The 18,690-nt window shown below is 36.1% G+C and overlaps 1 protein-coding gene and 1 long non-coding RNA gene across 5 annotated transcripts in view; one reads left to right on the top strand and one right to left on the bottom strand.

Annotated features, from left to right (window-relative positions):
* Positions 1 to 18,690, top strand: part of LOC125671160 (leucine-rich repeat serine/threonine-protein kinase 1-like) — a 134,147-nt gene that overhangs the window by 48,066 nt on the left and 67,391 nt on the right. For all 3 annotated transcript variants that reach the window (XM_048906664.2, XM_048906665.2, XM_048906666.2), the window contains 3 exons: positions 6,755 to 6,887; positions 13,359 to 13,453; positions 15,674 to 15,796. In XM_048906664.2, the coding sequence (XP_048762621.2) occupies positions 6,755 to 6,887; positions 13,359 to 13,453; positions 15,674 to 15,796 (351 nt within the window). The remainder of the gene's footprint in view (positions 1 to 6,754; positions 6,888 to 13,358; positions 13,454 to 15,673; positions 15,797 to 18,690) is intronic.
* LOC125671188 (uncharacterized) overlaps positions 1 to 18,690 on the bottom strand; it is a 43,623-nt gene that overhangs the window by 16,209 nt on the left and 8,724 nt on the right. For both annotated transcript variants that reach the window (XR_008802403.1, XR_008802404.1), the window contains exon 3: positions 13,341 to 13,721. This is a non-coding gene — a long non-coding RNA (uncharacterized LOC125671188). The remainder of the gene's footprint in view (positions 1 to 13,340; positions 13,722 to 18,690) is intronic.

Below are 18,690 nucleotides of genomic sequence, written 5' to 3'. Positions count from 1 at the left end.
ATGTATGACATAATGGACTTGGAATGGTTTTGGACCTACCTGATGTCCCTGTTCCTCCGGGGGATTGCTGCTGGGTAATAGTGCCGATACTTCCTCGTACCACACAAGGCACTCCAGACACAGTCTCCCCTCCTTTTAAAAGAGGTGAAGAGAGAAACCAAACTGTGCAGAGGCTAGCGAGTCGCCAATCCATATTTTACTTTGTACCTTAGATTGGCGACCAACTTCGCACACTGATATCCCTCTGTCATAAAAGACAGATGGGGGAGGAACAGGCCAGATGAGATCCAAATATTCCTTTTTATCTCCCCCTGGTCCACCATCAGCCATTGATATGATGGTCTCGCCATGACCCAGTACTAGATCTAACCCCCCCCCCTTACCACTGATGAAGGCCTGTGATAATTTGATTGGCGTTTGGGTTAGATGTATACGAAACTAAGATTAAAACGAAAAAAGGGGAGTGTATGAAAGAAAGACTATTGAAGGTATGAAAATATGGCATGGAGAATTACATTCTGGTGCCCTGGTTTTTAGCTCACCTGAGCTGAAAGCTCAAGTGAGCTTTTCTGATCGCTTTTTGTCCGTCGTCTGTCTGTCCGTCTGTCTGTTAAACATTTACATTTTCAACTTCTTCTCCAAAACCACTGGGCTAATTTTAACCAATGTTGGCTCAAATCATCCTTGGGTGAAGGGGATTCAAAATTGTTCAAATGAGGGCCAACCTTCTTATCCAAGGGGAGATAATAGCAAATCAGTAAAAATACACTGAAATTTTTTAAAAATCTTTTTCTCCAGAACCAGTAAGCCAATTTCATTCAAACTTAATGCGAATCATCCTTAGTTGAAGGGAATTCAAAATTGTTCAAATTAAGGGTCAGGTTCTCTTCAAAGGGGAGATAATCACAAAAGTGTAAAAATAGGGTGGGGTCATTTAAAAATCTTCTTCTGATGAACCACTGTACCAGTATAGTTGAAATTTACGTGGAAGTTTGCTGACATAATGGAGATTCAAGTTTGTTCATATCATGGCCCCCAGGGGTCAGAGGGTGCCACAATAGGGGAAACCATATTTTATATGTATTTATATAGGAAAAATCTTTAAAAATCTTCTTCTCAAGAACCATTGAGCCAGATGAGTTCAAATTTACATGGAAACTTCCTGACATAATGCAGATTCAAGTTTGTTCATATCATGGCCCCCGGGGGTCGGGTGGGGCCACACTAGGGGAAACCATATTTTATATGTGTGTAAATAGGAAAAATCTTTAAAAATCTTCTTCTCAAGAACCATTGAGCCAGATGAGTTCAAATTTACATGAAAGCTTTATGACATAGTGCAGATTCAGATTTGTTCATATCATAGCCCCCAGGGGTCGGGTGGGGCCACACAAAGTGAAATCATATTTTAAATGTGTTTATATAGGAAAAATCTTTAAAAAATCTTCTTCTCAAGAACCATTGAGCCAGAAGAGTTCAAATTTACATGAAAGCTTTCTGACATAATGCAGATTCAAGTTTGTTCATATCATAGCCCCCAGGGGTCGGGCGGGGCCACAATAGGGGAAACCATATTTTATATGTATTTATATAGGAAAAATCTTTAAAAATCTTCTTCTCAAGAACCATTGAGCCAGAAGAGTTCAAATTTACATGAAAGCTTTCTGACATAATGCAGATTCAAGTTTGTTCATATCATAGCCCCCAGGGGTCGGGCGGGGCCACAATAGGGGAAACCATATTTTATATGTATTTATATAGGAAAAATCTTTAAAAATCTTCTTCTCAAGAACCATTGAGCCAGAAGAGTTCAAATTTACATGAAAGCTTTCTGACATAATGCAGATTCAAGTTTGTTCATATCATAGCCCCCAGGGGTCGGGCGGGGCCACAATAGGGGAAACCATATTTTATATGTATTTATATAGGAAAAATCTTTAAAAATCTTCTTCTCAAGAACCATTGAGCCAGAAGAGTTCAAATTTACATGAAAGCTTTCTGACATAATGCAGATTCAAGTTTGTTCATATCATAGCCCCCAGGGGTCGGGCGGGGCCACAATAGGGGAAACCATATTTTATATGTATTTATATAGGAAAAATCTTTAAAAATCTTCTTCTCAAGAATCATTGAGCCAGATGAGTTCAAATTTACATGGAAGCTTCCTGACATAATACAGATTCAAGTTGTTCATATCATGGCCCCCAGGGGTCGGGTGAATGGAATAACAATGGGAAATTCATTTTCCATGTGTTAAAGTGACTCAGGTGAGCGATGTGGCCCATGGGCCTCTTGTTAAACTTATTGTTATAATTAACTCCTAACTGGTAAGGAATAACTCACCAGGGTCTTGTCCAAGAAATTACTTTTTAAAGATTTTAGCATTCATATAGGCAGGATGGTTTCCACCACATTGTATGCATGGGTGTTTGAAACTGCATATAGAGGGAAAATCATAAGTTTACCTTGATTGAATATAATACATGCAGCTAGTGGTTGTGGATCAACCCTGTTTGTTGACCAAATTTTGTTGCTTTGGTGGTATTTTATTGGTAATCAGACTGCCCCGAGGTAGGACTGCTCTGAGAGAAGGGATTGGGGACATGCAGTAGCCCAGGGGATATTTAGGTTATTAGCCATTGAAAGTTTTTTAAACTGTTCTTGGTATCTGAAACCGACCGGGTGAACGGATTGCTGTGATGCGTGTGTCCCTAATATATGTGCAAGTCTTGTGCTTTGGTTGGGAATTTTCCAGAAAACACTTGAACTTCAGAAAACACTTGAACAAGCATATATATGCCCCAAGTTGCAAAATTGAAAGGTGGAAATGAACACGCCCGATCTAACAGACAGCAGTGGCAAACCAATTCCAGACACGGAGCAGACAACAGCCCCGCCCCCGCCCCCGCCATGCCCAGGGTGGACTGACAATGTGACCTAAAACAATTTAAGGTCATATACTTCTGATGTACCTGTGCACCAAGATTGGTGTCAATCAAGCAAATGATGCCCACAACATACAAGACGATATATTACCATGTTAGTTTGACCCGTGACCATATGAAGCCAAATTTTATAGGGGGCATCTAATTCCAATGATCCACCAAGCCTGATGTCTGACAAGCATAGGGTTCTCAAGAAGCTGAATGGACAATATATTTCCATGTCCAGTTTGACATTTGACCTCGAAATCAATAGGTGTAATCTACTCCTTAGAATGTAGCAGTGTATGAAGTTTGATGTGTGTTCAGCAAAGGGGCTCTCGGATATGAACAGACAGTATTTTCCTATGGCCAGAATGACCCTTAAACATGACCTAAAAATCAATAGTGGTCATCTACTTTTTATTATGAACCAGTGTACCAAGTTGATTTATGTCAAGCAAATTGTTCTTGAGATATGGAATGGACAATATATTCCTATGTCCAGATTGACCCTGCCCTTAAAATCAATAGGTTTAATCTACTCCTTAGAATGTACCAGTATATAAAGTTTGATGGCTGTTAAGCAAAAGGGGTTCTGAGGATATTGAGAGGACAGCACATTCCTATTTCCAGTATGACCCTTGAACTCAAAATTAAAAAGGTGTTGTCTATTACTTAGGATGTACCAGTGAACCAAGTTTGATCTATGTTAAGCAAAGAGTTCTCAAGATAAGGAGATGGCAGCATTTTCCTATGTTCAGTATGATGCTTGACCTCAAAATCAATAAGGGTCATTTATCTTAGGATGTACCTGTGTACAAAGTTTGATGTCTGTCAAGCAAAGGGGGGGGGGGGGGGGGGGTCTCATGATGTAGAGCAGACAGTATATTGCCAAGTCTAGTATGACCCTAGACCTTTGACCATGTACAGACCCCAAAATCAATAGTGCAATCCCCCCCCCCCCCCCAAGATGCACCAGCGTACTAAGCCCAATGTCTGTCGAATCGTGCTGAGCAACAGGTTTTCAAGACATGGTCAGACAGTATGTCCAGTTTGAGCCTTAACCATGTGACTTCAATCAGTATGGGTCATATACATGGAGATGTACCAGTCAACCAAACCTGGTGTCTGTCAGGCAAAGAGTTCTCAAGATAAGGAGCAGTCAGTATATACCTTTGTCTAGTTTGACCCTCGACCCCGACCATGCGACCTCGAAATCGACAAGGGAAATCTATTTTTCACAGTATAACGACCTTAATGTCGGTCGAGGAAAATTGGTTCTCAAGGTATTGAGTGGACTGTATCTTCCCATGTCTAGAGGGATTGACCCCTGTGGCCCTTTTCACAAAACACCCTATGACTAATATCAAAATTTACAAACACCGTAATTTTTAAAATCATTTCTTGTAGTCTTCTTAATAAGTAAAGTAAGTCCATGGTTTATCAAACTAGAATACATACTTATGACCTTGTGATAGGTACATGTATTTCATTATTAGACAGAATTTTTTTTTTTTTCTAGCTTAGTCTTAAGAAATTTTATGAATAAGGGCCCCGACTTTAGACCTGAAAACCAGCAGCGGTCCTCCACCCACGCTCAAACCACATATGAAATATCATACGATCAAGTGTATTGGCTCCCAATACATCAAGCTGACATCAGAAGGTCTACAGACCGTCACACCGACTGACAGGTTCAAAGCAACATACCCCTCTTATTTGAAACAAAAAACCAGAGGGGGGGGGGGGTAAAAATTAGCAAAGGCCAATGTCCAAGTTCTACGTTGAGATACCCGTAAGACTTCTCGTCAATAGTTATCTCTCATAATGAGACGCCACCAGCTGCAGGGAAAGTTCCACAAATTTAGACCTATGCCCAGTGCTCAGGGCTGTAGCAGTGATGTTCTGAAGCGTGCCAACGCCCACCGTGACACGGGACCTCCGTTCCTAAAGACCATACTGTGGAATCATCATTGTTCGTGGGGGATTGATGTTCGTGGATTTCGTGGGTCAATCTTACCCATGAATTTACGTGTCCTCGAATATTTTTTAAACCAAGTAGAGTTATCTCTCCTAGTGACATCATATCGCTTACCCACGAAATTACGTCACCACGAACCAGCAATATTTTGCTTACCTATGAACATTGGCCCCAACGAATTAAAATGATTCCTCGGTATCCGAAAGACTTGTGATTCTAACTTTTTAAATGCCAAGCATCCGGCGAAGGAGCAATGGAAAGTCACCAGCTGTAGAGTAAGTTCCACATGCTTAGGACTGAGGTCAGTAGCAGTGAAGGTTTTTTAGCGTGCAAGCGCCTGTCACGACGCAGGACCTACATTTTTAAAGGCCATTTCCGAAATACTAGTGATTCTAACTTTTAAATGCCGAGGGATAGGTTTGATGCGGCCATGGCACAAAAGGGGCTTGAACTCACAATCTCCTGGCTACGATTGATTGACTGTATCTTGTTTAACGTCCACCAAGACCGGTGTAGGGCTTGAAATTTAGGCCTATGCTTGGCGCTTATGGCCATTGAGCAGCTAGGGTTCTTTAGTGTGCACCTACTGTGACACGGGACATCCGTTTTTAAGATAATCTCCGAGGACCCATGACATTCACACTTGCTGCTGAGCGTTTGGCAATGGAACTGTCACTACCTGTCTTAGCAACTTAGGTCTGTCGCGGCCGGGATTCGAACCCCGACCTTCCGCATGCGGGGCAAACGCTCTAGACCACCCCAGTTACGAAGCGAACACTCTAGCACTGAGCTACCGCGACCGGTGCCTGGGGTTGTTATGGGGTTTAAAATAACTAGGATTGGGGGAGGTTGGTAATGATTAAATTTTAAGAGCAGACTAGATTGATAAAAAATCATCAAAGTCCAATTTGGGGACATCAATTACAGACTCACTGCTTGTTGATTTGTCCCTGGGTGATTGTTCGGCCACGTTGTCAATGGGTGTCTGACAGTGTACACAGATTCTGCTGAGGGGGCGAGAACAGTATTTTACATCAGTCCTGGCCTCTGGAAGGTGAAACCATTTGCTCATCTGCTTGCTTATAGAAAATTGTCGTACTTAGTTGCAAAATGGTGGAATGATTGTGGTGATTTCAACAGAATTTCATGAAACTTTGTAGTTAATACACATTGTGTAGACATGCATATTCCCAGGAAATTCTTATTCAATAATTTTTCTGGGAGTTATGCCCCTATTGAACTTAGAATTTTGAATCTGTCTGTCCTGTTCTTGCAGTAATGCATAACATTACCATCCATTATGTGAGGCATTGTCAAGCAATGTTGGAGCGTGGGGTATGTGAGCTTGCTCACTTCTGCTTTCTTTCATTTATCGTGAGGAATGGTCATGTAAAGTATTGAAAAGTCATTTGTTTTGATGTTGTTGATTTGAGAAAAGCTTTGCGATTTCAACTTTACTAAAAATTCTTTAGAATTTTTTAGAATCCACTTTTTGATTTACACCGGCCATTCTGGCATATGTAGTGGCACAGTACGTTTGAAGTTTCTCCTTCACAACTGTTAATATTTTCGTGAGGAGCAAAGGTAGAGGCTTGGTAGAACACTTACTGGACCCAGTAATGTATCTTTGTAAGGGTTTTATGAAATATCTAAAATGCCGAGAGCCTGTGTAGAAAATAAACAAAGCATTATTTGATACTGTATTGATTTTTTAAATGCTGTTTGACTTAACAAACAAGTTTCCATACCTGATGAAAAAATGAGAAGTTTCTATAACTTATATAGAAAAAAAATTTTGATTGAAGAAATTTACATCTAGGCACTAAAATTATCTTATTCACAATTTCAGGGAGGAACAAGGAAAAATTACTTCAGCATAAAATACCAAAAAAGTACTTAATACTGAAGGATATCGTGCAAGAGCTGGCAGAGGAGAGGATCCGAGAGAAGAAAGACCCTGTGCTTGACAAGTCCTCGTACATGTAAGCTTAAAATATGTACATGCTAACTGATAAGTAATAATGAATACATGTATGAGGGGCATTTGAAAAGTTCTGAATATTCCTTATCAAAAGTAAAATGCTGAATCAAAATATAGTTTTTAGATTTTTTACTTGAATTTTTTTTTACTTATTCTAAATAAAAATGTAAAAATTTGAAATATGTAATAAAAGAGATAATGAGGTGTTACTAAATTAAAAGGTATCCAAAAATAAGTAAAAAAAAAAATGTTGTATCACTCTTTTATATGAAAGCAAATAGTTTCAATCAGATATATCGCATTCAAATTTATATCAATGGAATCAGTGATGCTTTCCACGTAATATATTGGTTTACAACCACAGGGCAGAGAAATTATGTCAATTTTAAACATACCTGTAATGAGATTTGTGCGATATGATGATGTCAACAGCATTCTTGGCGCACAAGAAATAATCAAACAATTAAAGCACGAGATGGAAAGCACATCAGATCACCAGAATGTTAGTGGGGCGCTTAGTGTTTAAAAGGCACGAGATTTGTGAAGGAAATGACATCAGAACCAAAGATGGGAAGGTCAAAAGAAAAGAAATAATAATTACGACCGCGAAATCCTGAAAGTTAAGAATATAATGTAATGGATGAAGTTTGTGCGCCGATAGCTAGGTTTTTATTTGTGTTCGATGTCATTATGTCAAAAGATATTATTATGAAATTTTGTACAAAAATCCACAAAATGATGCTTTTGAATAACAAAAGAAATTTTTTTTTTCTACAGAATAAATGAATTACTAACATTGTCTACAACTCTTTGGGACAACCCTCTTAAATTACTTATGGCTTGACCTTACATTTCATGCCATTATTACCATGATCTTTGACCTTGTGATATTGATCTCAGAGTTTGACCCAAATTTCAAAACTTTAAACTTGTTCATAATTTTAAAATGTATCAATTGTTATGGCTCTCATATTTTATATGTGAATTTTTTGTGACAAGACCTTTATTTTGTGTTAACCCTTTTTTACCTTGTGACCTTGACTTTGGAGTTTGACCTAGTTTTAAGAAAATCTAAGGTAGTCAATATCTCCTGTACTATTTAAGGTAGGTCTTTCATATTTTATGTAAAGGTTCCTTATATCAAGATTTTTCTTTAGATACAGTGATGTTTGAACTTTTTACCGTGACCGTAGAATTTAACTCAAATTTCAAAACTTAAACCTTGCTCATAACTTTTGTATAGATATATCTTTCATTGTTAATGTATGCATGCATTTCTTGTGACAAGGTGTTTCTTTTGGTACCAACGTTTTTGAATTTGTAACCTTGACCTTGCATTATGACCTACTATTAAGAAAAGTTAACATAGGTAGTATCTCTTGATCTATGTAATAAGGTATACCGGTTTTCAAATTTGGTATATAATTTCCTTATTGCAAGATCTTTCATTTCTTACTGTAATCTTTGACCCTGTGACCTTGTGACTTTGTATCATGGTTATGTCATATAATGACCCTTTGAAGCTATGTTGGGACCACAATATGGGGTCAAATTTTTCATAAGAATAACAATAGAATTAAAATTCTTTTAAAAATCACAACAGCTGAACAACAGCAGGGCCAGGGTGACTCAAGTGAGCGATGTGGCCCAATCGTAAAATCTAATCTTAAAAACATTTAATGGAAAGAAAAAATATAGCTTTTATATTCCTGACACATCTCCTGGATGGGGTTTCCCACAGTAAATAGATAATGGTATAGAATTTCCTTATACTGTATCAAGGCATGTGTTTATAATACTCTCTTTAAATTTACATAATTATATAATACACATATAGTTTAATGTTATCATCTTTGAATTCACAGATGCGGATATACGTGACTGATTCATAATTTTAATCAATGAAAGCAAAGTTGTGCTTGTATAGAGCATGTGCGCAAATTACTAATTTGCACATAAAGAAAATAATACATTTATTTGTATTTAAGTCTCCCAAACAAAATTTGGAGACTTATTGTTTATCCTCAGTTCTTATTATTTTCTCCTTCTTTCTCACAGTTAAACTTGTCCTGTAGACCAATGTTTGTAGATGACCATAAGCATTGAAGTTTTGCAATATGTGGGGGGAAAAGTATATTTTTGAGGTATCAAATTGAGGTGGGGTTTAAAGGGGCATGAACACGATTTGAGCTGAAAATTTTCAAATTTTGTTTTACAATTTTTATTGTTTATAATGCTTAACTAAAGTATTTCTAACGGTCAACCAAAATTTGAAATATCAGTTGTTTAGTTACAAGTGAGATACAGCACTTGCAATTCTTTGTTATGTAAACATGGCTCGTGCCATGTTTTTGTTTACATTAGACTGTTTGATAGAAAATAGCGTATTTAAAACAAACTGAGATGTGCCAAACACTAGGAAATACTTAATTGTGTTAAGAATTCATTTATAAATGGAAAAAATCTGCTTTAAACAAAAACTTTAACTAGTTTATTTAACCTATGTAAACAAAAGCATGGCACCAGCCTTGTTTACATAGCAAGGACTTGTGACCTCTGTATCTCCCATGTACCTTGACTACTGGCATTCATATGTTTGCTGATCATTAGTAATACCATAGTCAAGCATTCTAAACATTAAAAATCAACAAACAAAAATTTGAAAATTTTCAGCTCAAACCGTGTCCATGTCTCTTTAAAAGCTTTACTATGGAAGTTCATTGGAAAATCGTAAACACACATTTTTAATGCCTCAAACTTTTACACTGTCTGTTGTGAATGAAATTTGATAAATAGGGGTAGTTGAGGATGACAAATAAAACCCTGAACTTGAAATTTTCAAAATGTCAACCATTTTTAGCCGGGCTTTGCTGAATTTCAGTACTTTCAGTACTTTGATTTAAATGGCTGTCCAAAATTTTTGAAAATTTTCACCATTTTTTCTATCTCATTGAAAATTGGTATGTAATAATAATAATAATGTGTGGCATTTATATAGCACATTATATAATTTGTAATTACTCTAAGCGCTTTAACAATGTAAAATGTAAAACATGATCTTATTAAGTCCACCTATAAAGTGTTCAATACTAGTATATGATGTGCTGGGTAACATAGAGAAAAATGATAGAAACAACCAAGTTTGCACAATTTTTTTTAGACTTTTTATAAATTAATGCATTTGCACAAAATTAATTGTATTTATCATGACCTGTTGAATATTAAAATTGTTTGCTGCAAACTGATTCATCAAACTTTGACAGAAAGACTGAGGACATAGAAGCGATTATCCAAATAGAATCAGCCAATATCAAACATCAGGATATTAGATATATAAGTATATCGATGCTGAAAATTGATTGTATCAAAACAATTCACTCTGAACTGAAATCATGTCAACTGGTGACAAAGATGTTGCCATTATTGATTGTTACATAAATACAAACAGTTCAAAGCATTTATAACATGATGTTTCAATAACAAGAGGAGGACATATTAAGAAAAACACATTACATATCTGTTCTGTAGTGTCATGGACTTGTGTGCTGAACATTTCTAAATGTTTCACTAGTTACATTCACGAATTTTAGAAAAAACTTTAAATGAAAGAAAACTATTATAGATTATCTTAAACTTTGTCTAATGATCAAGGTTCAGTAACTGAAATATTACTATCCATAATAAACATTTCCCTTTTCTTCAACTCCATCGTTGTTGCAATTATAAACCACAGGTTATTAATTGAACACTCCGGTGGTAGTACAAAAGTAATATACGCAAATGAACTTCGGTCAATTAAGCTGGATTATTTGACATTGAATTCAAATAATCTTCATTGTTTCAGATTCAGCTCATCAAATCAAGGTGTTTTTCCTCTGCTAATTTATACGTGTCAACTGATTTTCCATTCATGGTTATCACAGATATATTTTACAAATGACGGATATGATGAATTATTGCCCAGGTCTCCTGCATTATGTTGTAAACTGTAGAGTCCATTGTATAATTATGTAAAATTAGAGAGTGGTATGTGTATTTCTAAGGTTATATTAATAAGCTTAGTTATACAATGTATATATATGATGAGTTCTGAGCCTTATAAAGATGGAGATAGAGTTGAGCTGATGAATTAAATTGCTAATATTTCATTCTAAGGTATTTTCTAATTCTTGCATACCAAATTATTGCAGTAAGTCTGGACTGGTCTTTCAGAATAATTCAAAGTGATGGTTGATTCCTCCTGAATTTAATTGATTTACTAAGTGGTTTACATTATTAATGCTTTGAAAATTGTATTTTTAAAAAAAAAATAATTAAACCTGAACTTGATATTCTTTGTGAAAAGCAAAGGTTCATTAGGTGAGTACATCACACATTCACTCGCATTTGCTTACTGGGGCATGACTCAGGAAAAATTGCCATTTGAATTTTCTTGGTTTAAGATGCTTAAAGGAAGAACATGGGTAATTTGCATGTGGTTCTAAAGGAATATGTGTACTACCATAATTATTTGACAGAGATTTCCCATTTTATAATCATGGATCAAATGATATTGACAAGCAGGCTTTTCACACAGTCCTATAAATGTACAACCCTTCTGCCATTTTAGCTCGCATGAGGCAGAGACCGACATGAGTTTTCTGATCAAGGTCTGTCAGTTGTGTTTAGTATGTCTTCTCCCACAGAGTTCATTTCAGCCAAACATTACATGTCTTCTCCAAACCCACAGAGTTCATTTCAGCTAAACATTACATGTCTTCTCCAAACCCACAGAGTTCATTTCAGCTAAACATTACATGTCTTCTCCAAACCCACAGAGTTCATTTCAGCTAAACATTACATGTCTTCTCCAAACCCACAGAGTTCAGTTCAGCCAAACATTACATGTCTTCTCCAAACCCACAGAGTTCATTTCAGCCAAACATTACATGTCTTCTCCAAACCCACAGAGTTCATTTCAGCCAAACATTACATGTCTTCTCCAAACCCACAGAGTTCATTTCAGCTAAACATTACATGTCTTCTCCAAACCCACAGAGTTCAGTTCAGCCAAACATTACATGTCTTCTCCAAACCCACAGAGTTCATTTCAGCTAAACATTACATGTCTTCTCCAAACCCACAGAGTTCAGTTCAGCCAAACATTACATGTCTTCTCCAAACCCACAGAGTTCATTTCAGCCAAACATTACATGTCTTCTCCAAACCCACAGAGTTCATTTCAGCCAATCATTACATGTCTTCTCCAAACCCACAGAGTTCATTTCAGCTAAACATTACATGTCTTCTCCAAACCCACAGAGTTCATTTCAGCCAAACATTACATGTCTTCTCCAAACCCACAGAGTTCATTTCAGCTAAACATTACATGTCTTCTCCAAACCCACAGAGTTCATTTCAGCTAAACATTACATGTCTTCTCCAAACCCACAGAGTTCAGTTCAGCCAAACATTACATGTCTTCTCCAAACCCACAGAGTTCATTTCAGCCAAACATTACATGTCTTCTCCAAACCCACAGAGTTCATTTCAGCCAAACATTACATGTCTTCTCCAAACTCACAGAGTTCATTTCAGCCAAACATTACATGTCTTCTCCAAACCCATAGAGTTCAGTTCAGCTAAACATTACATGTCTTCTCCAAACCCACAGAGTTCATTTCAGCTAAACATTACATGTCTTCTCCAAACCCACAGAGTTCAGTTCAGCTAAACATTACATGTCTTCTCCAAACCCACAGAGTTCAGTTCAGCCAAACATTACATGTCTTCTCCAAACCCACAGAGTTCAGTTCAGCTAAACATTACATGTCTTCCTGTGGAGAAGATGCCAGTTGTTTTCAGATGAAGCACCATTTGAAATCGGTGAAAATATGGTTTCTTCATTAAAAAAATCTTCAGAAATGACAATAAAGTTAAATTGGTTTAAATCAATTCCCCATCTCAGTGTGGGGCCACATTTAAAGAATCAAAAGTTTATTAGATTTATTTATATGTTAAACCAAGTTGAACCGGGTGAGTGTTGTGGCTGATAGGCCATGTATTGATTTTGACCAATTTGATTGATTGATTGATTTTATATTGTTTAACATCCCACTCAAGAATCTTTCACTCATATGGAGAGGTCACCATTGCCGGTGAAAGGCTGCAAAATTTAGGCCTATGTTCGGCGCTTATGGCCTTTGAGCAGGGAGGGATCTTTATCGTGACATGGGGCCTCGGTTTTTGCGGTCTCATTCGAAGGACCGCCCCATTTAGTCGCCTCTTACCACAAGAAAGGGGTACTGAGGACCTATTGTAACCTGGATCCCCATGAGATGACCAATTTGACATTATATTGAACTTGGAAGGCAAGCTGTATCTGATATGAATTCAAGATCAAGAATAGGTTGTTTATAGAAAAAACTTGAATATAACTCAAATATAGATTGCATGCAAATTAAAGTTGTTTCACCATGATTATGAATTTCAGGTTGAAGACAATGAATAAGATGATGGAAAGGTCAGGCACCCTGTTCAGAGATCCAGAGGATGTGGAACAGGCTACAAGATTTCTACATGAAAATGGTATTCAAAGATAAAAAAAACAAAAAACAAAAAAACTAGTAACACTTTATGAATTAACATACACTGAAATTATGGTTTGTATAAAAATCATGAGATCTTTCAATGGATATGGTGGATACAGTTGTGGAAAGAAATTTCATAATTGAGTTGTTTGTTACCCTGGCATACACCCTTGTCTGTGTTTCTATACAGTCATCATTCTGTTCACAGATGGAAATTTTTTGCCACTGCAATGTTCCAAACACTCCATTTGATTGCAGTGTGCACCCTGTAAAACAAATTTTCTTTTCAGTCATGTGGTAGTGATCAGAATGATCATTTACAAAGATAAAAATTCCCCTGAAAATAATTTTATCCAAAGAATTTCAAAATGTTTGGTGGGTGAGGCTTTCTAAGTATTGCTTGCATTTTCATCTCTGCATGGTCTGTTGTGTTAAATAATGTCAAAATCAAATTAATCAAAAGGAAAGATTAAATACACCAAGTTACAGTCAAACCTGTATTAAGAGACCGTCCAACGGAGAATGGAAAAAAGGTCACATATGACAGGTGGTCTCTTAATACAGGTTGCCTATTTTCCACAGTTAATGGATAAAATTTCGTAAATAATTTGTATAATGGAGAAAATGACTACATGTATTTGGAATTTATCATTAAGAATATCAAGTACGATTTTAATAGTTGTAAAATAAAATTAATAATACACTGTTGTTAAAAATCTAGAATATGATGTGTTGTATCATAATTTTTTATTCATCAAAAATCACATTTTTAATCTATTTAAGAATGATAAACTTTGCATGCATTTCACATTACACATTTACATGAGATTTCAAAATTATTTATGAACTGCATGTAAATTTTCTAAAAGTTATAAACACTTTGTTGTAAAGGGTATTTATGTATAGCCTACTTGTACAGTGTAACTAAAAAATGCAATGTTTGTGGTAAGAAAGCAAATGGTGAAGTGTTGCGTCTCCTTTTGTACAATACATGTTGGAAAAATGTTATTCAATTTGAGAAACATTAAATAAATCACAATATCAATTGTACATGCACAGCAAATCTTTTAAGCTTAGAACTAATGCAGACAATTTTCTTGAACTTGGACGTGTCAAATACTCGGGACATGTCGAAGTGAGCCGCTAGTTCCGGTCATTATACTGGAAACCTCTAGTATCTCATGCAGGAAAAACTGCAAATACTCCGTTTAAAATTTCAGTCCTAAGCACAATATTTACCTGATTTATATCCCGATGGGGCAAATTTTTACTCTGTTGAACATAATGGTATAACAAGTGGTAGATTTTCATTTCCGATCTAGCCTACCCGGCACTTCTTAAAGTTTGTCGAAATTCACACCTTCAAATACACCGGCCTTGATTCCCTGATCCTTGATTTTGTTAAATAAACATCAACTCGGGTTTTATTAATTAACCACACACGACACTGCATGTTGACAGCTTAGGTATAATAATTTATTCAGAGGGCCGACTAAACAAGATCATCGCCAAACTGTGCGTATCAAAACGAAATTGTTAGGGGCGATAATTCCCAGAATAGTCGTGCGTTTGAAAACGAAAATGTTAGGGTCGATAATTCCCAGAATAGTCGGTTCAACTGAAATCGAAAGTAGTAATCACGTTGTAATCGAAAAATGTACAGTCGTTAAATAGAGGTAAAATTTCGTGAAAATATACGAAAAGGTTGTAAAAATCATGGTCGTTGGTCGCGTCAAACAGGTGGTCGTTTAATACAGGTACAATATATAGAGTAACGTCTTGGGGGGAACTTTTTATGGTCACATACGACAGTGAGTCGCTTAATACAGTGGGTCGCTATGGCAGTTTTTGACTGTAGTATTTTCAGAAATCAATCTAATTAAAATTAGATCCTATGATCTGCTCATCTACAATCACTACACCTACATGTAGTGATAGTAGATGAGAGGATCATAGAATCCAATTTTAATTAGATTGTTCAGAAATTTGCTTTATATATTTACATTTCCTCCGGGGCCAGTGAAAAACAGTTCATTATAGCCAAACTTCATTATATGCAATAAAATTTTCATTACTTTCCTTTTATAGGGGAATAAATATTATTTCACAATAAGTGTGAATTCATTGTAAGTGTGTTCATTATAAGCATGTTTTACTGTACATGTATTTACTTATAAGTCTCTTTAAGTTTATGTATTGGTCCTTCCTGTACTTTTAGGTATCCTTTTTCACTATGAGGACCTTACATTAAAGGACCGTTACTTTCTGAACCCCCAGTGGCTCTGTGATCAGCTAGCCAGGGTTGTTACTGTGGATCAAGTCAACAACTTCGCTCAGAACGGTATATATCTGTTTTAGTCATCATGGAAATAAAAGAATACTGTAGAATCATTTAAATTCGTGGGGGCCAATTTTCGTGGATTGCTGAATTTTTACGGGTTCATGTGGATGTAATTTCGTGGATTTATATATTTGTAAGACAGATAACTCTGGAATGTTTGCTTTGTCTTTATTCGTTGAGGATGTAAATTCATGGGTGAGGGGTACCCACGAATTCCATGAAAATTGAGCCACCATGAATCTAATGATTCCACAGTATTCAACTTTCTACATGACATTGATAACAACTGTAGCTCTCAAAAAAAAAAAAATCTTCTGATTCTAGGACATTACAAAGCTGTGATTCCTCAGTTTCTGATTCTATGACATTACAAAGCTGTGATTCCTTAGTTTCTGATTCTATGACATTACAAAGCTGTGATTCCTTAGTTTCTGATTCTATGACATTACAAAGCTGTGATTCCTCAGTCTCTGATTCTAGGACATTTTAAAGCTGTGATTCCTTAGTTTCTGATTCTAGGACATTACAAAGCTATGATTCCTTAGTTTCTGATTCTAGGACATTACATGACTCAGCTAACAACATGGCACCAAAGTTGATGGCTTTGGAGAAAAAAGCTTTTACAACAAAAAATTTCAGTTTTTACTTCTTTGTGCTTGCTTCCTGAATTGATTTAGCAAAACTCGGTGTTGAAATGATGAATGCTATTGACATACTCTTTGTAAATCTTGGTGTTCTCACCTCCGCAAGTGGTTTACAAGCATTATGTTTACAGTCCTATGAAATGCGCGGGCATTTGTCTCACTCTAGATATAGATTAATACCTTGTTCACAAACAAACATGAGTTAGGGAGCCAGATTTAATGTAAAATGTATCCTGTATAAAAAATACTTTTAATCTACTTATGTGTAAAAGATCTTTATTTCTATAACCAAAAAAAAATGCAATTTCAATTGATAAAAAATAATGTCTATGCCTCTTTAAGACCTGAGGGCATGTTGTTTAATTGATGTAGATTTAATACCTATAACTTTCTTGTCCTTTATGAATTTTTTAGGATACCTCTTCTATATCTAAATTACGGTCTGAAGTAGCAAAACAGATTCGGGTGAATTATAAATAGGAGGGCAAAACTAACACATGAAGTAAAATATTTTGTATATAGTGTATTCTTTCTCTAGTGAGAAGTGATCACTTCTTGTTCATTGTCCATCTGTCTGTCCATCCATCCATAAACTTTTAACATTTTCGACATATTCTCAAGAACCACAGGGCTAATTTCAGCCAAATTTGCCTCTAATTAAGAATTAGTAAAAATTTTGTGGCATTGTTTAAAAATCTTCTCAAGAACCACTTGGCTAATTTCAAACAAACTTGGCACAAATTATCCTTGGGTACAGGGGATTCAAATTTTTACAAAGGAAGAGTCATGCTCTCTCCAAAAGGGAGATAATCAAGAAAAGGCAAAATTAGGGTGGGGTCATCTAAAAATTATCTTTTCAAGAAACACTGGGCGAGAAGTGTTGAAACTTACATGAACGCTTCCTGACATAGTGTAAATTCAAGTTTATCAAATCATGGCACCTGGGGGTAGGATGGTACCGCAATAGTAGATCAAAGTTTAACATGGGGATAATAAGGAAAAAATCTTTAGAAATCTTCTCAAGAACAGGTCCATGATTACTCATATTAGTATGCAAGCATTCCCAGGTTGTGCAGATCAAGTTTGTTCAGTTGTGGTCCCTGGGGGTAATTTAATTTAAACATATTTTATTGAGAAACTCAACAGGATTGGGCAACAGGCATAGCCTATGTAGGCCCTCTCCCAAATACAAAGGTCAAGTACAAAGGTATGATATAAAGGTATAAAAAGGATTTTTTGAAGATTTAACAATATTGTAATCAGGTTTACATGAAAATAGTTAATAAGAGTTTTGTTGAATTTTGCTATGAATTGGTGAGGCCACAGTAGGGGGTCAAAGTTTTACATGGGAATATAAGGAAATTTTTTTAAAAATATTACAGCAGGGCTATGAATACTCATATTAATATGCAATCATCCCCAGGTACTGCAGGTTGAAGTTTGTCCAAATTGTAGCCCCCAGGAGTAGGGTGAGGCCACAATAGGGGATAAAAATTTTACATGGTTATATGTAGGGAAACATCTTTAAAATTCTTTATCTCAATAACAGCATGGCCATGATTAGTCATATTAATATGCAAGCATTCCCAGGTAATTGTGGTCCCTGGGGGTAGGATGAGACCAAGATAGGAAATCAAAGTTTTACATGGGAATATATAGGAAAAATCTTCAAAAAATAACTGCAGGGCCTTGACCCATCATATTGATATGCAAGCATTCCCAGGTAGTATAGATCCAAGTTTGTTCAAATCCTGACTCCCAGTGGTAAGATGTGGGGGGACAAAGTTTTATATCTGAATATATAGGGGAAATCTTTAAAAATTTCTCAAGAACAGCAGGGCCATAATTAGTCATATTGATATGCAAGTATCTTCAGGTAGTGCAAATTTAAGTTTGTTCAATACACCAGTTTCAAGATGAGAGTTCTTCTGTGTAGGAGGTGCATTTAGTGGAAATTTGAATGCCTAAGTGGGACAGAATGGACATACAGTCAGTGAGGAAAAGGATAAAATATATTAAAAGCGGCTTCTCTTTAGATATGTAAATATAGGAAATGCAAAATACTATCAAAGGAAGTATTTTACTAAAGTCGAAACGTAAACAATGTCATATTTACTAGTAATATCCTGGGTATGATACGTACAAGCAATGAAATAGCGTGATATAATGAGCATTCCATGTATTTAATTACTTTAAGTATGAGAAACTTACTAAACACATTCATTTATGCAGTGATTGATGGATATTTGT

Source organism: Ostrea edulis, chromosome 4 (assembly GCF_947568905.1).
Source record: "Ostrea edulis chromosome 4, xbOstEdul1.1, whole genome shotgun sequence".
Taxonomy (NCBI): domain Eukaryota; kingdom Metazoa; phylum Mollusca; class Bivalvia; order Ostreida; family Ostreidae; genus Ostrea; species Ostrea edulis.
Note: the sequence above shows the minus strand (reverse complement) of the source record. Positions and strands in the feature narration are given on the sequence as shown.